We start from the raw sequence: 16,735 nt of genomic DNA, 5'->3' as shown, positions 1-16,735 counted from the left end.
TGGTTTGGGTAGTTTTCTTTTTTGCCCCCAATGATCAATGAAGTTAAGAAATGGCAACATGATGGTAGGAAGTAGGGCTACAAATTGGCACCACTGTGAAATTATACTTTACCACAAAGGAAAACAGCTGCAATTGTCGTTCTCTTAATCTTTTCCCATCATCTGTATTTTCCAAATTGAGCAGTCGGGTGCTTGACTTCATTCCGCATGTCTAATTAGACGCCGAGACGGTTTCTTTTTCAAACGATGTTGTTACTTTCCAAAGTGGCACTGGCATCAGAGAGCGGCAGAGAACTGAGATGCACACAGATACCTCATTAAGGTGATCAAGCAAAGCAACAGAAGACTTCTGTGGAGCTCTGCTCACCACCACAGAGGTTCCTTTCTGCACCTCATACCCCACTCCGTCTCTTTATTGCGCACAAAAGGCATCTATAATATCCGCCTACAGACGGAGGGAGGGAGAGCGGTAGGACTGTGTGTGAGTCCATACATCCGTGGAGCGAGGCGTACGCGAGCAGAGAGATTAGAGGGAAACGAAGCCTGTCGATGTGAGGACAGGCTGCTTTCAGCGCTGCATCCCTCAGCATCAATTAGCAGGTTGTGCCGTGACTGGCTCCTGTTAGAGGTGAAGTGGACCAGCTAAGAGAGGTAAACACACCTCTTCCCAAGGGCTTGCAGAAAGCTGGACGAGGGTAACAATGTAGCACTGCCTGAGCCACAAGGACCCGCCTGTGCCCGACTCCCAACATGCTCCAGCAGTCATTTCCTACCTTCTCCTTCAATTTCCTGGCCTCTGGCTCACGTAGGAGAACCGACAGTGAACAGTTCACCTGGCTGCACAGGCGACCATTTTTCTGCCGCTACGCTTATCTAGGTGTGTGTTTGGCATGGCCGGTTCATCAGGTACATCCGCTGGCTACCTCGTGTCTACTTCAACACACAAACAGGATATTTGCTTTTGTTTCTTCCGTTTCTTTAGACTTTTGCAGAACAAGCCATGTGCCAAGATGAAACAGGCACATCGCTCTTGACTGCCTTTTCCTAACTAAAAGTTTTTACGCAACCAAAAATCGCCTTATAAAAGCAGACTCTGTTCCAAAACAACATATGAACACAGCAGTTAGCTCATTTAGGATGGCCAGCTTTGAAGTGAGATGAAAAACTACCTTGTAAAAGTGAAGAACAAAAAGGCTGTGGCTCATAACGTTCACTCTTCACACCACTTGAAAATAAGAGGGCAGATTGGGAGAAGAGAAAAAGAAATAGGAATCAAATTGAGAGGAATTGATTTAAGTCTGAAACTAAGATAATAGTCTGTTAGAGATAATTTAAAAGATCAGTTAAGGTCAAGCTTATGAGATTACTTTGAATGTAAAAGGTTACACTCATCAATGACATGAAGAACATTTTAATTTTATGCTTTTAAAGACCCATTTTACTGTTCACACATGTAACCTAAATTACACTTGAAACCAGAATTTAAGGCCCAATTTGGAATTCGTTCTAAAGTTTCTAAACCTCAAAGGTTAAAAAAAATCCTTTTAAACACTTCAATATTCCTGAGCACATTGCACAGAAACTGGAGACCATTTTTAGCCTTCATTAAAGAGAAGTCATTTATCCGCTTCTTATAAAAATGTAGAGCTCATTTAAAATTGGTTGCTTTCAAAATTTCGAGTGAGGCTGCTTGATGTTATCCTAATTCCAGGAATAGTTTTAATCCATGTGTGGGATCATGTTGGAAGACCCACTTGTGTTCAATTTCAACGTTGTAGCTGTTTACTTCAGGTGAAGTTCAACACAATAGGAGTGGAGATGCTGCCTTGAACTCTAACCCTATCTTCCTTGAGGATTGCTACAGAGATCTTGGGACTGAAAGTGTCGTTTTGATTTCAGCAAACATACTGTACTTCCCCATTGTGGCCAGAAAACACAATCTTGGTCCTGTCTGACTGTAAAGAGCAGCTTTACAATCCATTTGTATTGGTATTGATTTTGGAGCAGGGTGAAGTTTTAGTACCCTTGCAACCAAAGTGGAGGCATGTTCTCCCTATGCATGAGTCCTAGTTACTCTGGCTTTCTTCCAAGCATGTTAGCATAATTAGCATCTCTTCCCAATAGAAAGGGTGTATACAATCCTAACCCTACCCTAATGTATATTTGTCAAGAGGTCAGCCAACTTAAGTTTCTATGTTACTTCCTAATTGATATTATTCAAATATTAGTGTAGGTGTGCATATTTTTTTTATCCTGTATGTTTGACTTTTTTAAAGTTGTTTTTTATATATTTATTTCATCCTCAAAGAACAACTCTTCGACTGTGTAAAAATTATATTTGCGCTCATGGCGAATGTATGTAAACTTATGACTGGTCAGTCTTATTTTGATGTAGCTCCCTATATCCAGCCCGTTGAAAGAGGGTTCACTGTTCACTGTCCTCGGTCAGTGGCCCTGAGGCGTAACCTGAGATGTAAACAAATACTTCACAGGACTAAGACTAAACGCTGAGGCTACAGCTCTTTAGGGAAGCAGTAATGGAAAGCGAGGATGATTTGTATCAAACCCGGTATGCATTCTGATGAAAATTTGTTCCGACAGAGTACTTCGGAAAGAATTCAGGTCAAAATTATAGTAAATTTTTTTTTTTCAAACTTAGCTTTGGAATCAAATGTTAAAATCCCTTAGTAAGTAAACAAGATTTTCTTTAAAAAAAAATAAAAAAATAAATCATTTGTACTTGAAGAGAATGTAAACTTCTGAAGAGAGCAACTTATCAGGTCCATGAAGAAGGTAACTAGACAAACAAAATTAGAGCTGAAACAATTAACAGAATTAAACTGATTATTTGTGAATAATCGATTATTGAAATCATCATCACCTAGTGTAGTAATCGATTAAATGCTAACTGGACTATACAGGCTCAAAACAGGCAATTTGGTGAAGAGAAAAAGACATATTCAGAGCAGTAATTAAGTCAAATATGTCTTGGCAAAAACTCCTCAGATGGTATAGTTTTACCTTCACCTGGTTTAGATTTACTACAGGAATGCTACAATATTGCATTTTAGGCAATAAAATGCTTTTTCTTATTTAAAAAAAATAAATTAATAATTTAATGTATTTTTAATATTGTAGTTAAATGAAAAGTATGTAGAATGTGCCATTTTTTAATCCGGTAGTTGCCAGAATAATCGACAGATTAATCAATTACTCAAATAATCGTTAGTTTCAGTCCTAAGCAAAATACCACAAAGGGAACTCAGAGAACAAAGCGGGATATTGTAGCAGACGCTGAGTCAGTAGAACGTGCCCCTGCTGTATAACGTGTTGAAATAAAAAAAATCTGACTTTTTTGGATTGTTCTTTTCAGGAAGTGTCAAAAAGTAAAGTCAGAGAAAAACTTGCAGCCACAAAGACGACGTTGCAACATTTCTGCTTTATCAGCAGAGTCCTGTCATGCCTGGGATACCTCCACAGTGAGCATGGAGGGCCATAACACGCAAAGGTAAAAATTATTTTGCTTTTCATCCAAAGAATTGCTGGTCAACATAAAATGAGGTTGAGTGTACACTAAATTTTAACAAAATCTTTTCCCTTTGACTTCTATGTTTTACTATTAAAAGCATATGAAAATGTGGAACCTCTATGTTTATCCAGACAAATCAGTTTTTTGCATTTAGAGCCATATCTTCCGCCAGAGTACACACACGTGTCACTGAACTCCATATTGCGATACGGTAAAGCAAACACGTGGTGCTGGTGGGCAAGATGGAGCCATTAGCAGTCATCAGCAACTCTGTGCACCAGCTCACTCACGCCACAGATAACGGCCTGCGGGAGCTCCACTATCCGACTTATCAAGAACCTTCCTGACATCTCACACAACCGCAGTAAACCAACGGCCACCTTTATCAACTCTGAACACCTTACTATGAGAAACATGTTGCTTCATGGCCTAACTACAAGCTTCTGTGTGTCGTATTAAGAACACAATGTGTTGCTTAACTGAGAAGTAGAGATTAGACAATACGTGGTTAGTCCCCTTTATTTACTCTGATACCCCTCAATAAAATCCAGTGCAACCCACTGTCCTCAAAAGTGACCTAATTACACATCAGCCTGAACCTCAAGATCTCCACTCTGACCCATGGCGGTGGGAGATTCATGCTTTTGGGAGTGTTTTGAGCCACAGTGGCATGGAAGAATATTTTTCAGATTCGTAATTGTAAAATACTTTTGAAAACCATCCATAATTTCCCTTCCACTTGACAATTTTACACTATACTGTGTTGGACGATTACACACACACAAAAGCATTCCAATAAAATACGCTGAAGTTTTTGATTGCAATGTGGAAAAGATTTCAAGGGGTGCGTATACTTTTGTGAGGTACTGTGCAGTGTTTTAATATTACAGCTTACTTCTTCCGGAATAAATCAAATAATTAAAATACGTGTTGCCCTTTTTCTCATCAAAGGAACATATGTGACAAAAAGAACCCCTCAAAGAGTAAAAAAAAAAAAAAAAGATTGTAAAAGAATTCACTTTTTTTTTTTTAAAAAAAGAAGAATTTCTATAAGAGAGCAGTCGGACAGCACTTTGTGGACTGAGTCAGAATGACGGCGCCTGTTTTGACGGTCAGTCAGCACCATGGACAGGACCCCCCTGGCCACAATTGGACCTCTGGGGGCCCAGACCATCATCAAGCCAAGAGAAAACACTGGAAAGCTTACAGGCACTCTGGCACACAGACTGTAAATGAGAATCAGCCTACCTAGCTAATTTAGGCCTATTTACATAAGCCATTGTGCATTGTCATTCCTATACAAATGACAAAAAAGGGCAATAAGAGTTATTGCTCGAAAACATGGTAAATATCCAACAAATACATTATTTTGTAATTTGAGGTTTTTGAAATTCAATGATTTAGTTGATTATAATATTTTGTTGGTTATGTATAAGGCACACCTAAAAACATTACCCTTAAACATCCAAAAAAATTTTGAAAAGAGAGAGAGTGGTTATAACCTTAAGGGGACACAGATTTTTAAGAAACCTAAATTCAGAACTTGTTTGAAAGAACGATGTACTTCGATACAAGGAGTCAAACTGTGGAACGACCTGCAAAACGATGTTAAAAATGCTAAATCATTACACATGTTTAAAAGAATGTTAAAGATTGTTTTTTTGAAGAAGTATGAAATAGTATAAAGTCATAGTATAGTATTGTTCAGTTGAGATTGATGATTGACCTTGTTTCTTTGTTCTTCCTTTGTTTTCTTTTTTTGTCACATAAGACAAATCAAAAAATTTTTAGTGTTTTTTTTCTTTTTTTGTTTTGTTTGTTTGTTTTTTTGTTGTTTTGATCCATAGTTGAGAAAAAGGGGCAGATATTATAAGATTATTTTCTTCTTTCTGCTACCTTTCATTTCATTTTTTTAAAATATTTTATTTTTTTCTTTGTATTAAAAATTTTTTTATTTGTATTGAATGAAATGAATAAAGATGGAATATGAATATGAATGACAAAACAAACAAAAACTGAGGAAATATTGATGTAAAATATAGGAATGAATGGGCAAGCTACGAAGTCCAAACACCAACTGGCTTCTTGGTTGTTTTTTTTTAAATCGGGAGTAACAATTGAAGTCACTGCCGGACATGTCTGAGGAAGTTACTCAACATTATTTACTGCCTGGTTATGTAACTTTTCTATCTTGGAAAAGCTATTTAACATGGCAAGATGCAACATGCTGAGTCATGCTCCTTTATATGTTCTTTGATTGAATTATTGCTGCTCTTTTACTGTGTTTGGAGCAGTATTGCAGGTTTATCTGAAGTACCCCCCTCTGCACGGAAGCAGCGTTTGGTCTCTTTAAATTCTAAATATAACCGCGTCTACAGCTGATACCCAAACGTCCTGGCTAATGCGACGTTCACTGGCTGCCCCTGGGCTCCGTCAGGGCTCTGTGTATAAATGCGAGCCATCTAAAAGTTATAAGCAAATGCGCCACATTCGTTAACTTTTTGTTTAGTAGTTGCTTCTTATGTAATGGGTAAACTTATTACGTCATTCATATTGTAGGAGACACTAAAGACGTTGAAAGTTTACTTCAGTGCGGTTGCTAAGTAGAAAGCAACATTTTGTTGTTCTGAAGCAACTCACTGTTTGGGAAACTTCACCCTCTAAAGGTTTTCTAAAACCAAAAGAAAATGATATGACAGACAAACGCAATATTTTCTTGCTCGTAGCGTTAGCTTAAAATAAGTTGACGTTTTCGTTCCGAGTGCTAGCATCTCCCACGGCGCCTGAACTCAGCAGCTTTACTTGCCAACGCTTGTTGTTCAAAGAAACGAGCAGAGAACTCCCACCAACTCCCACGAACACCCACCTTGTTGAGGTGGGGGTTTCTGGTGACATCGTAGCCCTTCTTCTTGGTGTAAACGAACGTCTTCCCCTTGTCTTCGGATTTGCGCATCTCCGTTTCCACCGACTCTCGTCTGACAAGCCCGCGTGCCATGTTGTTGCCGCTTTAAATAGAGCCGCTCGCGCTGGTTGAACCGTTGGGAAGTCAACAAGTGGATGCGCAGGTCCGGCCGAGTAGCTCTGGTCGCACATCCGCCCCAGGGGGGGGTTTAAGAAGAGCAGGAGTCTCCTTATCAGTGGTGCTGTTTCAGTGTAACTCAATAAAGGTCAAGGTATGAGCAAAGTGCCTGTCTGCGTGGGGGTGACCCAACAGGAGCCTATCACTAGCACTAAATGGTTACACCACGAAGCACCCTTGAATTGTTTGAATTATTTCAGCCCAATAACATAATAAAAACAAATACATTATTGTAATCAACAAGTTACTGTATTTAAAACCACATTCAATGTGGAACATTTGCTGTTCCATTCAAATTTGCAGCACAGGTCCTAAATTAATTCTTTCTTCTTCTTTCTTTCTTTCTCCCATTCTTTGCGAAGACAAAATGCATTTTAAATCAGTCCTTTAATGTTTTCTTTAGATTGATTTCTGAACTTTGAATTGGTCACTTCAATGCATGAATATGCTTTCATTTAACCCATTTTGTTACACTTCTGGCTGTAATCTTCAGGTCGCTCTCCTGCTCAAACCTCCACGCCTGTCTCAAATCTTTTGCAACCTCTTGGAAGTTTCTTCGCAAGATTTTCTTTTATTTGTCCCAATCTATCTTCCCATTAACTCTTAACAGCTTAACAGCATCTCCACACCATGCAGCATCTCCCACTTTATCCATGCAACCTTTTCCCACATGTTTATTCTGTCCCGTCTGCTTTTGTCACGGCGAACCGCAAATGTAACTTCTTGTGGCTTTCTTTCAACAATGAGTTTTCTTCTTGCAATTCTTCCGTACTGGTCAGGAAGAGGCGCTGCTTTTGTTTCTAAAACACAAAGAGTTTCAAAGGTTGCAACACCGTAAGTCATATCTGCAGCCAAGGACAGTTACAGTAGGACTGTGTTGCAACACTGAGCCTGGCAATTTAGCCATGAAAAGAAATGTTACTGAACCCTCGGTCCTCGTGTGTGGTGACGATGAGGTGACTGATTACTCGAACCTGCATGATCTGCCTACATGGGAGCAGAGTCTCACATGGTCTCAGCAGATGATATGTTGAGTTTTTGCTCCCTGACTAGTTTTGATTATTTTGACATCATTTTACAGTCTCTAAAAACTTGTCTGACCGCCAGTTTGCGTATTGTTAAGAGAACTTGAACTCTGGACGTTGCACATTGGGGGTTTCACGTGTGTGCAGGGTGTGAGCGATCATTCTGATAAAGCTACCATATCTGCAGGGTAGAAGGCGGAAGCTCTGTTCTTATTCTAGGTTGGTTTTTTTTTCTTTCATTTTCTAGATATAAATTAGAAGATCCTGCATGTTGCTTGACAACAAAGTTTTTGTTATATTGCGTGGCAAAACATAAGATGGAAAGTTAAAAGTTTTGTGTGTTTATTTCCTTAAATTTCCTGAAATCTAAGGAATTAAAAACTAACTGGACAGGAGTATGAATTTCCCTTCAGAAAAGGAAATTATTCTGTATTTTTAAGGTTATTAGCATATATTTAACATTATATCTAAATATTCAGCTGTAAATGAATGCTAGTGTGTAGGACAAACCAATGGTGACCTGTACAGACATGTCAAACCTCAATTGACCCATACAGTATGTACAAAACATGTACCCCCGAAAAAACATATATTGCTAAAGAATGTACAAAAATGCTGTGACAGTACTTTATTTTACTAAGATGTATAAAAAGTTGGGATGGTGATTTTTCTTTTTTACTCATCCTGTCAATTTGAAGCTGCAAAGGAAATATTAAAATTCTTGAATTCAGTATTCCGATACATACTGTACCTCTGTGCTCTGCTGACAAGAATGAAAACAAGCAGGGATTCATTTTCTTGCTCTCAGGCAGCCTTGTATTAAAACCAGACAGCGCGCTGCAGAGGAATCAAACCAGGAGGCTGCTGTCTGTGAACACATTTCAGTGATGCATCCCACATATTAAATTAAAAGCAAAAGGGAGAAATAAGAAGGACGGGTATGATGCTGGTCCCTCGGAGACCAAGCTGTTTGAGGAAATTCCTGGTTGTCTCACATGGTTTCCGCATGAAGTGGATCCATTTGGCCGCGGGTGAACTCACAGACCGCTTTTTTCCTCAAATCAAACTTCTTCTTCTGCCAAATGGATAAACCTGAATGGCCTCTGTGAAACCACTCTTGTTTCTCTGGGCTCTTACCGATTAGCCAAACACACCCTTCTTGGTGGGAACGTAGACTTTACAGGGACTTTTATAAGCACAGGTGCTCCCAAAGACTGTAGCTACAGATTTCAGAATACTAGGTTTATTTGTGAGATTAAAAGTACCTTTTGAAAACTGACAACCGTTAAGCAGATATTAAGCATACTTTTCATCAAGGCTACATTTCTGTATTGACAATTTCTTTTTATTGGTCTGATGTAACATTCTAATTTTAAGCATCATGTTTTCATTAAGCATAAGCGGAAAATCATCAGAATGAACAGAATATAAAGTCCATCTGTAGTGCAGTTTATCTACATAATGTGTTTCACTCAGTGACAAAGTTCCAGAAACAAATGGACTTTTCAATAATACCCTAATTTATTGAATGGGTCTGTGATGCACAAACATTTAGTCGTGTCAACAGTAAATGTTTATCTAGCCAAAGGTTTTAGAAATCACAACATGATTTAAAAACTGTATGTTTTCACTCTGTTTTCCGTCTTATCAGCGTATTACATTGGTACTGAGAAGCAAAAATGAAGCACATTAGAGGAACGTTGAAACCAGTCAAGCCTGGAAAGCATACATCCACCGTTTTGAATTTGTATTGTGTGTGAGGTGAAGGATGTGCAGCATCGAGACGAGGTTCACCACACACTTTGCTGTGATGTTTAGTTTTAAGTTTTTCCGACATTTCAGGAACAGCTGAGCATCTGGGAAGGAACTTTCAATTCTTGATGGGCGTGCCCGGTTAGACCGACACTTATTAGGCGATTTCATCAGAAAGTAGGTCGGGCTGCTGTAAGGTGGAGCTACTCCGAGAACTTAGTTTGAATCTTTATCAGACTGAGCACTTTCATAGCATAGCATAGGATTCAGTTATGTTGTTCTCTGCAACTTTAGAGTTTCACTTTGTGTCTTGGAGTTGTCTTCAACAGAATCCAGGCTACGTCCACACAGCAGGTCTTGATGCTCAATTTTGCTGCAGTCAGATTTTTTATTGCCTACGCCTTCATACTACTAACCCGACTGCAGTGAGACTTCTCCATGAACGGTTTACGTCCCCAAAGCGACCTGCATACGCAGAAGAACATTGACGTCACACTTCAGCGCACTATTTACAGAATAATGGGTGGAGCTGTTCATGAATCAATTTTAAAGTTTATTCAGCAATGAGAGCCAACAGTATTGTCACAAAATTATAAGAACACAAAGAAAGTGAATAAAAAGGAAGCACAGTTGATCGCACGACGGCCTTAATCAACTTAAAAATCTGTTTGCACTTATGGTCAGAGCCACGAGGGGCGGGACTGCGACGTGATGCACTTTGGCGAGACAAACGTCTTTCATGATTTCATAATTATGAAAGATTTTGAGCCGTTGTTTACGTCCTGATTTAACACGTCTGGCTTCTGCTGGTGCACAGTTACGACATGTTTCAATGACATAAAGTCCGGATAAAATACAACATGACCGTTCGGAATGCAGATGCTTTGAAAAACTAACCGATATGTAGAGTTATATACTTAAGGCAACTTATCTTATCAGACCATCAAAAAGCAAAGCAGACATTTACTAGTGTTATCTGGTGTTAAATTCAGCATACACCACCCTATATGAACAACAAAAATATATATTGTGCTTGGCTATTGAATATATAATCCTCATGCATTCAAACTGTGGAAACAATGCGCACTGACTGACCAGCAGCGAGGGTGTGGACGCCTTCAATAGCACCACGCTTTGGTAGGCCGTTTCTCTACGGCAGCCAACGAAGGAATACATCTGCAATGATTTTAGAAGCGCAATTATTGTTGTCGGTCAGTCTTGGAAGGGTTTTGAGGCCACTCTCGAGATATTTGGAATCGATTGTTCTACAGCGGGGAGGAGGGAAGCATGAATGGAAAACACTGAAAACAGATTCCAATCTTTCCAAGAGTGGACGTCTCCATTAGCCCCCCTCTCCCTAAACTGAAGAGTTCAGATTTCAGAGGCTGCAGTTAGCATGCTGCATATTAAGATTGTGAAAGTACATTTTGGAAAATGAGTACTGTTTTTGCTTTTTGTGGATCTGCAGAACAAAGCTTTTTCTGTGTTTAAATAACCCGACACTGTGGCTCAGGCTTGTGCAGATGAGTTTAAGCAAAGGGAAAATGTCCTTCACACAGATATTTGCTCATAACTCTCACAGTTAGAAAAATAAAATAAAATCAAAACAAACGCAGCGTTTCAGCGTGATCACCTCACAGCAACAGTCGGTCACGATAGGGGGGGAATCCGGGGGTGGAGAGTTGCTATTCTGGATCTGAGCGTGTTGTGTCATCGGATCGACTTTTGCAAAGTAATCCAGAGGTAAATATGAGATCATCTGTTTGACAGCTGAGGTTCGGCCGGGTCAGGCTAGAATGAATCCAAACACTGCAGCCATTTTGCAACAGAGTGGCTAAAAATAGACAACAATCAATATAATGCTACTATGTCCCAAAATCCAAAACGAAATGCTTGGAGATAATCTAAAGAAATCTGGATGTTGCGAAAGTATTCGTACTACTTACACAACAAACCTCAGTGTATTTTAATGGGATTGTATCTGTTGGAGCAAAATACACCAGTGCATGACTGTTAAGCAGAAAATTAAATGAAATGCTTTTCAATTTTTTCTTTTTAAATTTTTTTTACTCTGAAAGATTTGTGTATTTGAACCAACCCCAATCAGTCTGATACTCCTAAATAAAATCAAGTTTAATTAAATGAGTTCAGAAGTTGCATAATTAGTGGAGTCCACCTGAGTGTGATTTAACTAGAGGCTACAAAACGACTACGGCTGAGGGTTTACCTTCTGCCAGGAGAACAACCAGAAACGAACCGCCAGAGTGAAAGTGGCCTCGTAAAAGTCCACGTGGGAAGACATGAAAGTTGGCATTCCACTTTCTCTATTTAAACTGACGTGAGCAATCTCTCGGGGTGCAAAGTTGGTTGGCGGCAAACCCCTAAATACTTGCAGCTGTAACCGTAGCTAATTTCTTTCAGTAACCTTCGCCCTCTTTCGCGTCTATGCGACCACTTTGTATTGGGATGTCAAATAAAATCCAAGTAAGATGCATGAAAGTTTGTGGCTGTAATGCAGCAAAACATTAAAAAGTTCAAAGGGTACAGCTAATTAAAAATGCTCGGTGAAAAAGCATCTATAAAGTTGAATCAGATTCAATCTGGGGTTAAGAAGTGTCTCAAGTCTGAGGTCTTGCTGCTGACAAGTGAATAAGTAATGAGGTGTGATATTTTTTCAAACGTAGTTTTTCTACATTAGTAGGAAATCTTATTCCTAATTTGAGTGCTTTGTCTTTGTAAAGTAGAAACACGGCAAAATCAGCCACTGACCGTGCAGGAAACCAAGACTACTGCAACTCTATTGAGAGTGTACATAATTGATACAATTCACCAATTCTTGTAATTTAGATAAAAGCAAAGTTCTAGTCTGATTAACAAGCTAAATGTAAGCCAGGAAAGATTTTTTTTTTTAAACAAAAACAAAGTGAAATTGGCAACAGCTCAGCGTTTGATTCTGATCAGCGTGACCAGTCGAGGTGCTTCCATACACAACCGCATCCCCCTCAATCAGCTTGTTTATCACGCTTTCTCGGCGTGTTTAAATAAGTAATCGGAACGATTAACGTCTGCCGTCTGTTTCTGTGTGAAGGACGGGAAGTTGTTTCTGAGCTTTTCAGGCAGGGGGCCAGCTGGCAGGAGGATGGCATGAGGAATGCAAGAGAGCTTGGGACGCCGCGCCATCAGCCCGCCAACTGGAGCTCATCACACTCCTCCACCCGGACGGCGATGTTGGGAAGTGCTTATTGTTAATCTGAAAGAGCAGAGTCTGGTTATGAAACTGTGATTATGATTACCGATAAATTTTTACATTTCCTTGTTGTTGTTTTTTTCCCTTTTTTTTAAGATTGAGTTGGAAAAATGCAGGAACAAGCAGCAGAAGCCCCACATAATCCTCAGCTCCAGGAAACATAACAAGCTCTTAGTCCAAAAAAAAAAAAGCTTTGTCCGCTCCACATTTTGTTCATTTTATGCACCTGCAATCTGCTCTCAATGTCTCAGTGCCACATTCGCAAAGCAAATAGAGCTAATTCTGCCTGTCAAGTTCAGCAAGTGTGACAAATTAGCTTTCTTTTAGCATCAGATCGAAGTTCTTTTTTCACGATGTAAGTATGACCACCCCCTGCATAAAACCTGTAGGAATCACAAGACGATGCATCTAAAATGAATAAGCTATGGGATGGTTTTAAAGTGTCACTACTGTACAGACTTTTTAACAAATGCAAAGGATGGAGTAAAACCTTCTACAGATTAAAGAGGCAGTTTTACATAAATTTGACTCTTTTAAATAATGATATAATATGTAGATTCCTCATCAAACCTAGAGTGTTGCCTTGATTCTTTCATCCATATCTGAGAAATCCTTTAATCTCCCATGGCAGCCATTCAGCTGTTCAAAAAGCCTGGGAGGACCTAGCTCCGCCTTCAAGGACGAAGCTCCTCCTCAGAGCCCCCCTGCACCACTCCCCCACTCAGCTCCTTCAGACTAGCCACCAGCATTTAGCAGGCACCTAATGGAATTGAACATCTGCTGAGCTCATTACATGAGCTACTTCTCAGTGGTAAAGGGTTAATAGTGGAGTTGTGATGACTTCCTGAAGGTGGAGTTTTAGAACGAGCAGGAGTTTTTAAAGAGACAGAGGCCCATTTTCAAGGCATTAAATTACAAAGTTAAATTTCTAATAAGTCATATTTGACATATGCAGCATTTTTATATCAACTGAAAGTAACATAGTTGCTTAATTGTGCTATACAATGGCACTATGTGCCTAGAAAATACATAATACTGCCCCTTTAAACTATCCTTTTGTGATAAATATAAACCCAGACTACATTGTGATCAAGTAAATGTGACAGCAATAACGCAGAGTCGTACAGCTCATCTTCTTAAGGTCTCTTAACATTTTATGAGACCAGTTAAACCAGGTGTTCAGGAGACCTAACCACCTGTTAGGTCATGTTAATAACATACATGCAGCATCTCCAGGATGAAACTTCCTCAGTTTACATTTCACATCCATACATACCCAGCTGTCTCCACTTTCCCCCGACCCTGTGAGTGTTTTTCCTTTTGTCCCCCTTGGGGATTTTTTGGGTCCGGAAGAGTAGCAGGCAGCAGACAAAGGCAAATACAATTACCGAGAATGGAATCGCACACAAACACGTGGGGTTTTTTCTCCTCTTAGCACCGTCTCATTCGCTGCACTCTGACAGCAGCAAACTTCCTGTGCAGTAGCCGATGGTAATGGACTCACAAACATGCTCATTAAAGGCAATTACAGCTAGCCTCTTTGGAGCTAGGAAACCATAGCTTCTGGCTGGATTGGGACATGTCAGTAAAAACTGTAGAAAGATTGTTCAAATGACTCATTAGATTAAATTGAGATGTCACTTCATACAGAAGCTACAACTTTAGCTAATGTAGCTCAGCCTGTGCTATAGCTAGAGGATGTTGCATCACGAAGTGGAGGAAGTTGAACGTCAAGATCTTTTGAAACCAGGACCCAGAGTGGATCAATTTCAAAACGTCTGCTTTGAAAGATGACATTGTAGCTTAAATCTCTCTCTCTCTCTCTCTCTATCCCACAGGCGCCTCACTCTCGCAAATAATGGTGCGTTCCAGTTGTAGTCGAGTTGCAAAGATGAACTGGAACGATTAGACAAAATCAGACTTCCTTCCGGGAGAGCGGGAGCAACTGCAACTACACCCCAGTTACGACTCGTAAGGCCGACTGTGTGTTTCAACATGGCCGCTCTTCGCGTCAACAATAGTAAGCTGTGGTGGAAACGTGTTTATTTTACCAGACACATGTAAGGGTCTAAGATCAATATGTCATGTATTTAGTCGGAATCTTTTGTTTTCTTGTCATTGTTCTTGCACAGCTGTTGCACATCTCACACGTTTCCAGTCCAGTGACCCCCGCCACAGTGTTTATGCTTTTTCTCTCAGTCATCGTCTCCATAATATCTCCCTGATTTCCCCTCCATGTTGCCTCTAGTGTTGCTGGTGAGATTGTTTTTTTGTTTAGTTGGGTTTTTTTTCCTTAAATTTCTTAATAGTAACCTTTTATGTTATTTTCCATCTGTACATTCTTCCCAATTCAGAGGGTGAAATGTACCTTTTGGGTTTCTTGCATCTTGTCACGCGATACGCCCTTGATTCGAAATTATTTTTTATATTAATTTTCTTTCTTTTTTTTTTCTTTTTACTTTTTATCTCCAGACATAAGCATCGACCATGTCAAACCAGTGCAGTGAGATTCGACCATTAGGGGCATCTGTACATTCTTTTATAATAAAATAGAAATAAAATACGGGTACAGGGCAAAATACGTAGGCTACACGTATTTTCAACCATTTTTTGTAGGTAAAGAAAGAAAAAAAAAAGCTGCTACTTCGGAGGGGATAATGTAAAATAAATCATAAAAAACTCTCGAATGAAGTATTAACTCTTGTTTGAGCTCTCAACAGAGTAAATGCACAGCCTGGCATTGGGCCTGTGGTGCACCTTCAGCTGCAGCGGAGGAAGTGGGTGGATGTTTTTGCTTGGCTCCTGGGGGACACTCAAAGCCAGCAAGCCATACTTCCAAATGTACATGACTGCTCTCACTCCTTTAAGATCTCTGCTTCTCCTTTGAGTGCACGCATGACCTTCCACCCCCACCACCGAAATCAATGGGCCCTTTCACTGATTGCCCCTCATAATGACCCCCTGTTTGAGTCCAGAGTTATCGAGGGGGCTGGAAGAAGAAACAATTTCATTCTGCAACTTGTCTGTCGAGCAGCACGTTGGAGGCATAAAGTAACGATAACAAGATGGAACTTTATATTTTATTATCTTGTGAAGAGTGCTACAGTATGTGTAGTTTCAAGGCTGTTCCAAGCAGTATGTCACTTTGACAAATTAAATTTAGTTTTTAAACATATTGTTGAAACTGTCACTTTGCTGTGACAGTATGGTGTGAGATAGATAATCTGTTGGGGGAAAAAATGTTCCTCTGCCTTCTCCCAGTGCAATTAGAAACAACCAATCAAAGCCGATGGGAGGGAGAGGGTGTTAGCGCTGTAAATCACCCCTATGTACCTGAAACGGAATAAAATGGAATTAAATTTCTATTTTATTTTTTAAAACAAAAATACATTTTTTTAAAAGGGCTCTAGATTGAACATTTAAATGTCGACTGCATGTATAAAGTGTATTTGTAAGCAAAACAAGCAGATTTGTCATTTTTACAATGCCGTCCATTTGGTCTTTGGGGGATATTACTAAAATTACCTTACAAAGACAGTAAATACTTTTGCTCCGAAAAGGGAGACTATCATCTTTTCGTTATTATTCATTTTGAAAAGTTAAATGAATTGTGTTTAATTGTGGTGATAGTATCATTTTAAAACTGCATGCAGCTCATTTTTATAGACAACATCCTTCCAGCTAATAAGGCCTTATCCACAGAGCCAAGGGAACAAAAAAATCGTTTTTTTGCGTACTTTCCTCCTTCTTTCTCAGAGATGTCCGGACAGCATGTTGGAAAATGATCACACCTCCTTCAGCCAGATCCCCTCGATGAGTCCTTCAGAGATAAATATCCCTTCTTTTTTTCTTTTCTTCTCTTGTTTGTCTCCGTGTGTCTAAACAGCTTCGCCTCAAGTGGGAACACACTGCAGATCTGTTTCCTCAGCTCAACAACAGCAACAAATCGGAGGCTCTGCTTTGCTTCCTACTGCCAGGTGCTCCTCGCTGGTGTGATGAAACGTCTGCTGTATAATCTGCAAAATATATGTTTTGTGTGGAGGCTCCCGCTCAGCACAGGAAACAGATTTGCCATCAGCCGACGCTAAGTGCAAACGTTTGTT

General features: G+C 39.7%; 1 protein-coding gene and 1 long non-coding RNA gene across 2 annotated transcripts in view; one reads left to right on the top strand and one right to left on the bottom strand.

Moving 5' to 3' along the window:
- The window catches only part of me1 (malic enzyme 1, NADP(+)-dependent, cytosolic), an 88,411-nt gene extending 81,861 nt beyond the window's left edge, over nucleotides 1–6,550 (bottom strand). The window contains exon 1 of the mRNA XM_032559184.1: nucleotides 6,396–6,550. Within this exon, the coding sequence (XP_032415075.1) occupies nucleotides 6,396–6,524 (129 nt within the window). The 5' untranslated portion in view covers nucleotides 6,525–6,550. The remainder of the gene's footprint in view (nucleotides 1–6,395) is intronic.
- A 39-nt stretch (nucleotides 6,551–6,589) lies between these two features.
- LOC116717656 (uncharacterized) lies at nucleotides 6,590–16,250 on the top strand. Its single transcript, XR_004338781.1, has 4 exons — nucleotides 6,590–6,702; nucleotides 14,471–14,652; nucleotides 14,765–14,888; nucleotides 15,353–16,250. It is a non-coding gene; the product is annotated as an uncharacterized LOC116717656 (long non-coding RNA).
- Nucleotides 16,251–16,735: the final 485 nt, after the last annotated feature.

This window comes from Xiphophorus hellerii, chromosome 3 (genome assembly GCF_003331165.1).
Source record: "Xiphophorus hellerii strain 12219 chromosome 3, Xiphophorus_hellerii-4.1, whole genome shotgun sequence".
In the NCBI taxonomy this organism is placed as follows: domain Eukaryota; kingdom Metazoa; phylum Chordata; class Actinopteri; order Cyprinodontiformes; family Poeciliidae; genus Xiphophorus; species Xiphophorus hellerii.
The sequence above is the reverse complement of the archived record's forward strand: the minus strand, read 5'-3'. Positions and strand labels throughout refer to the sequence as shown.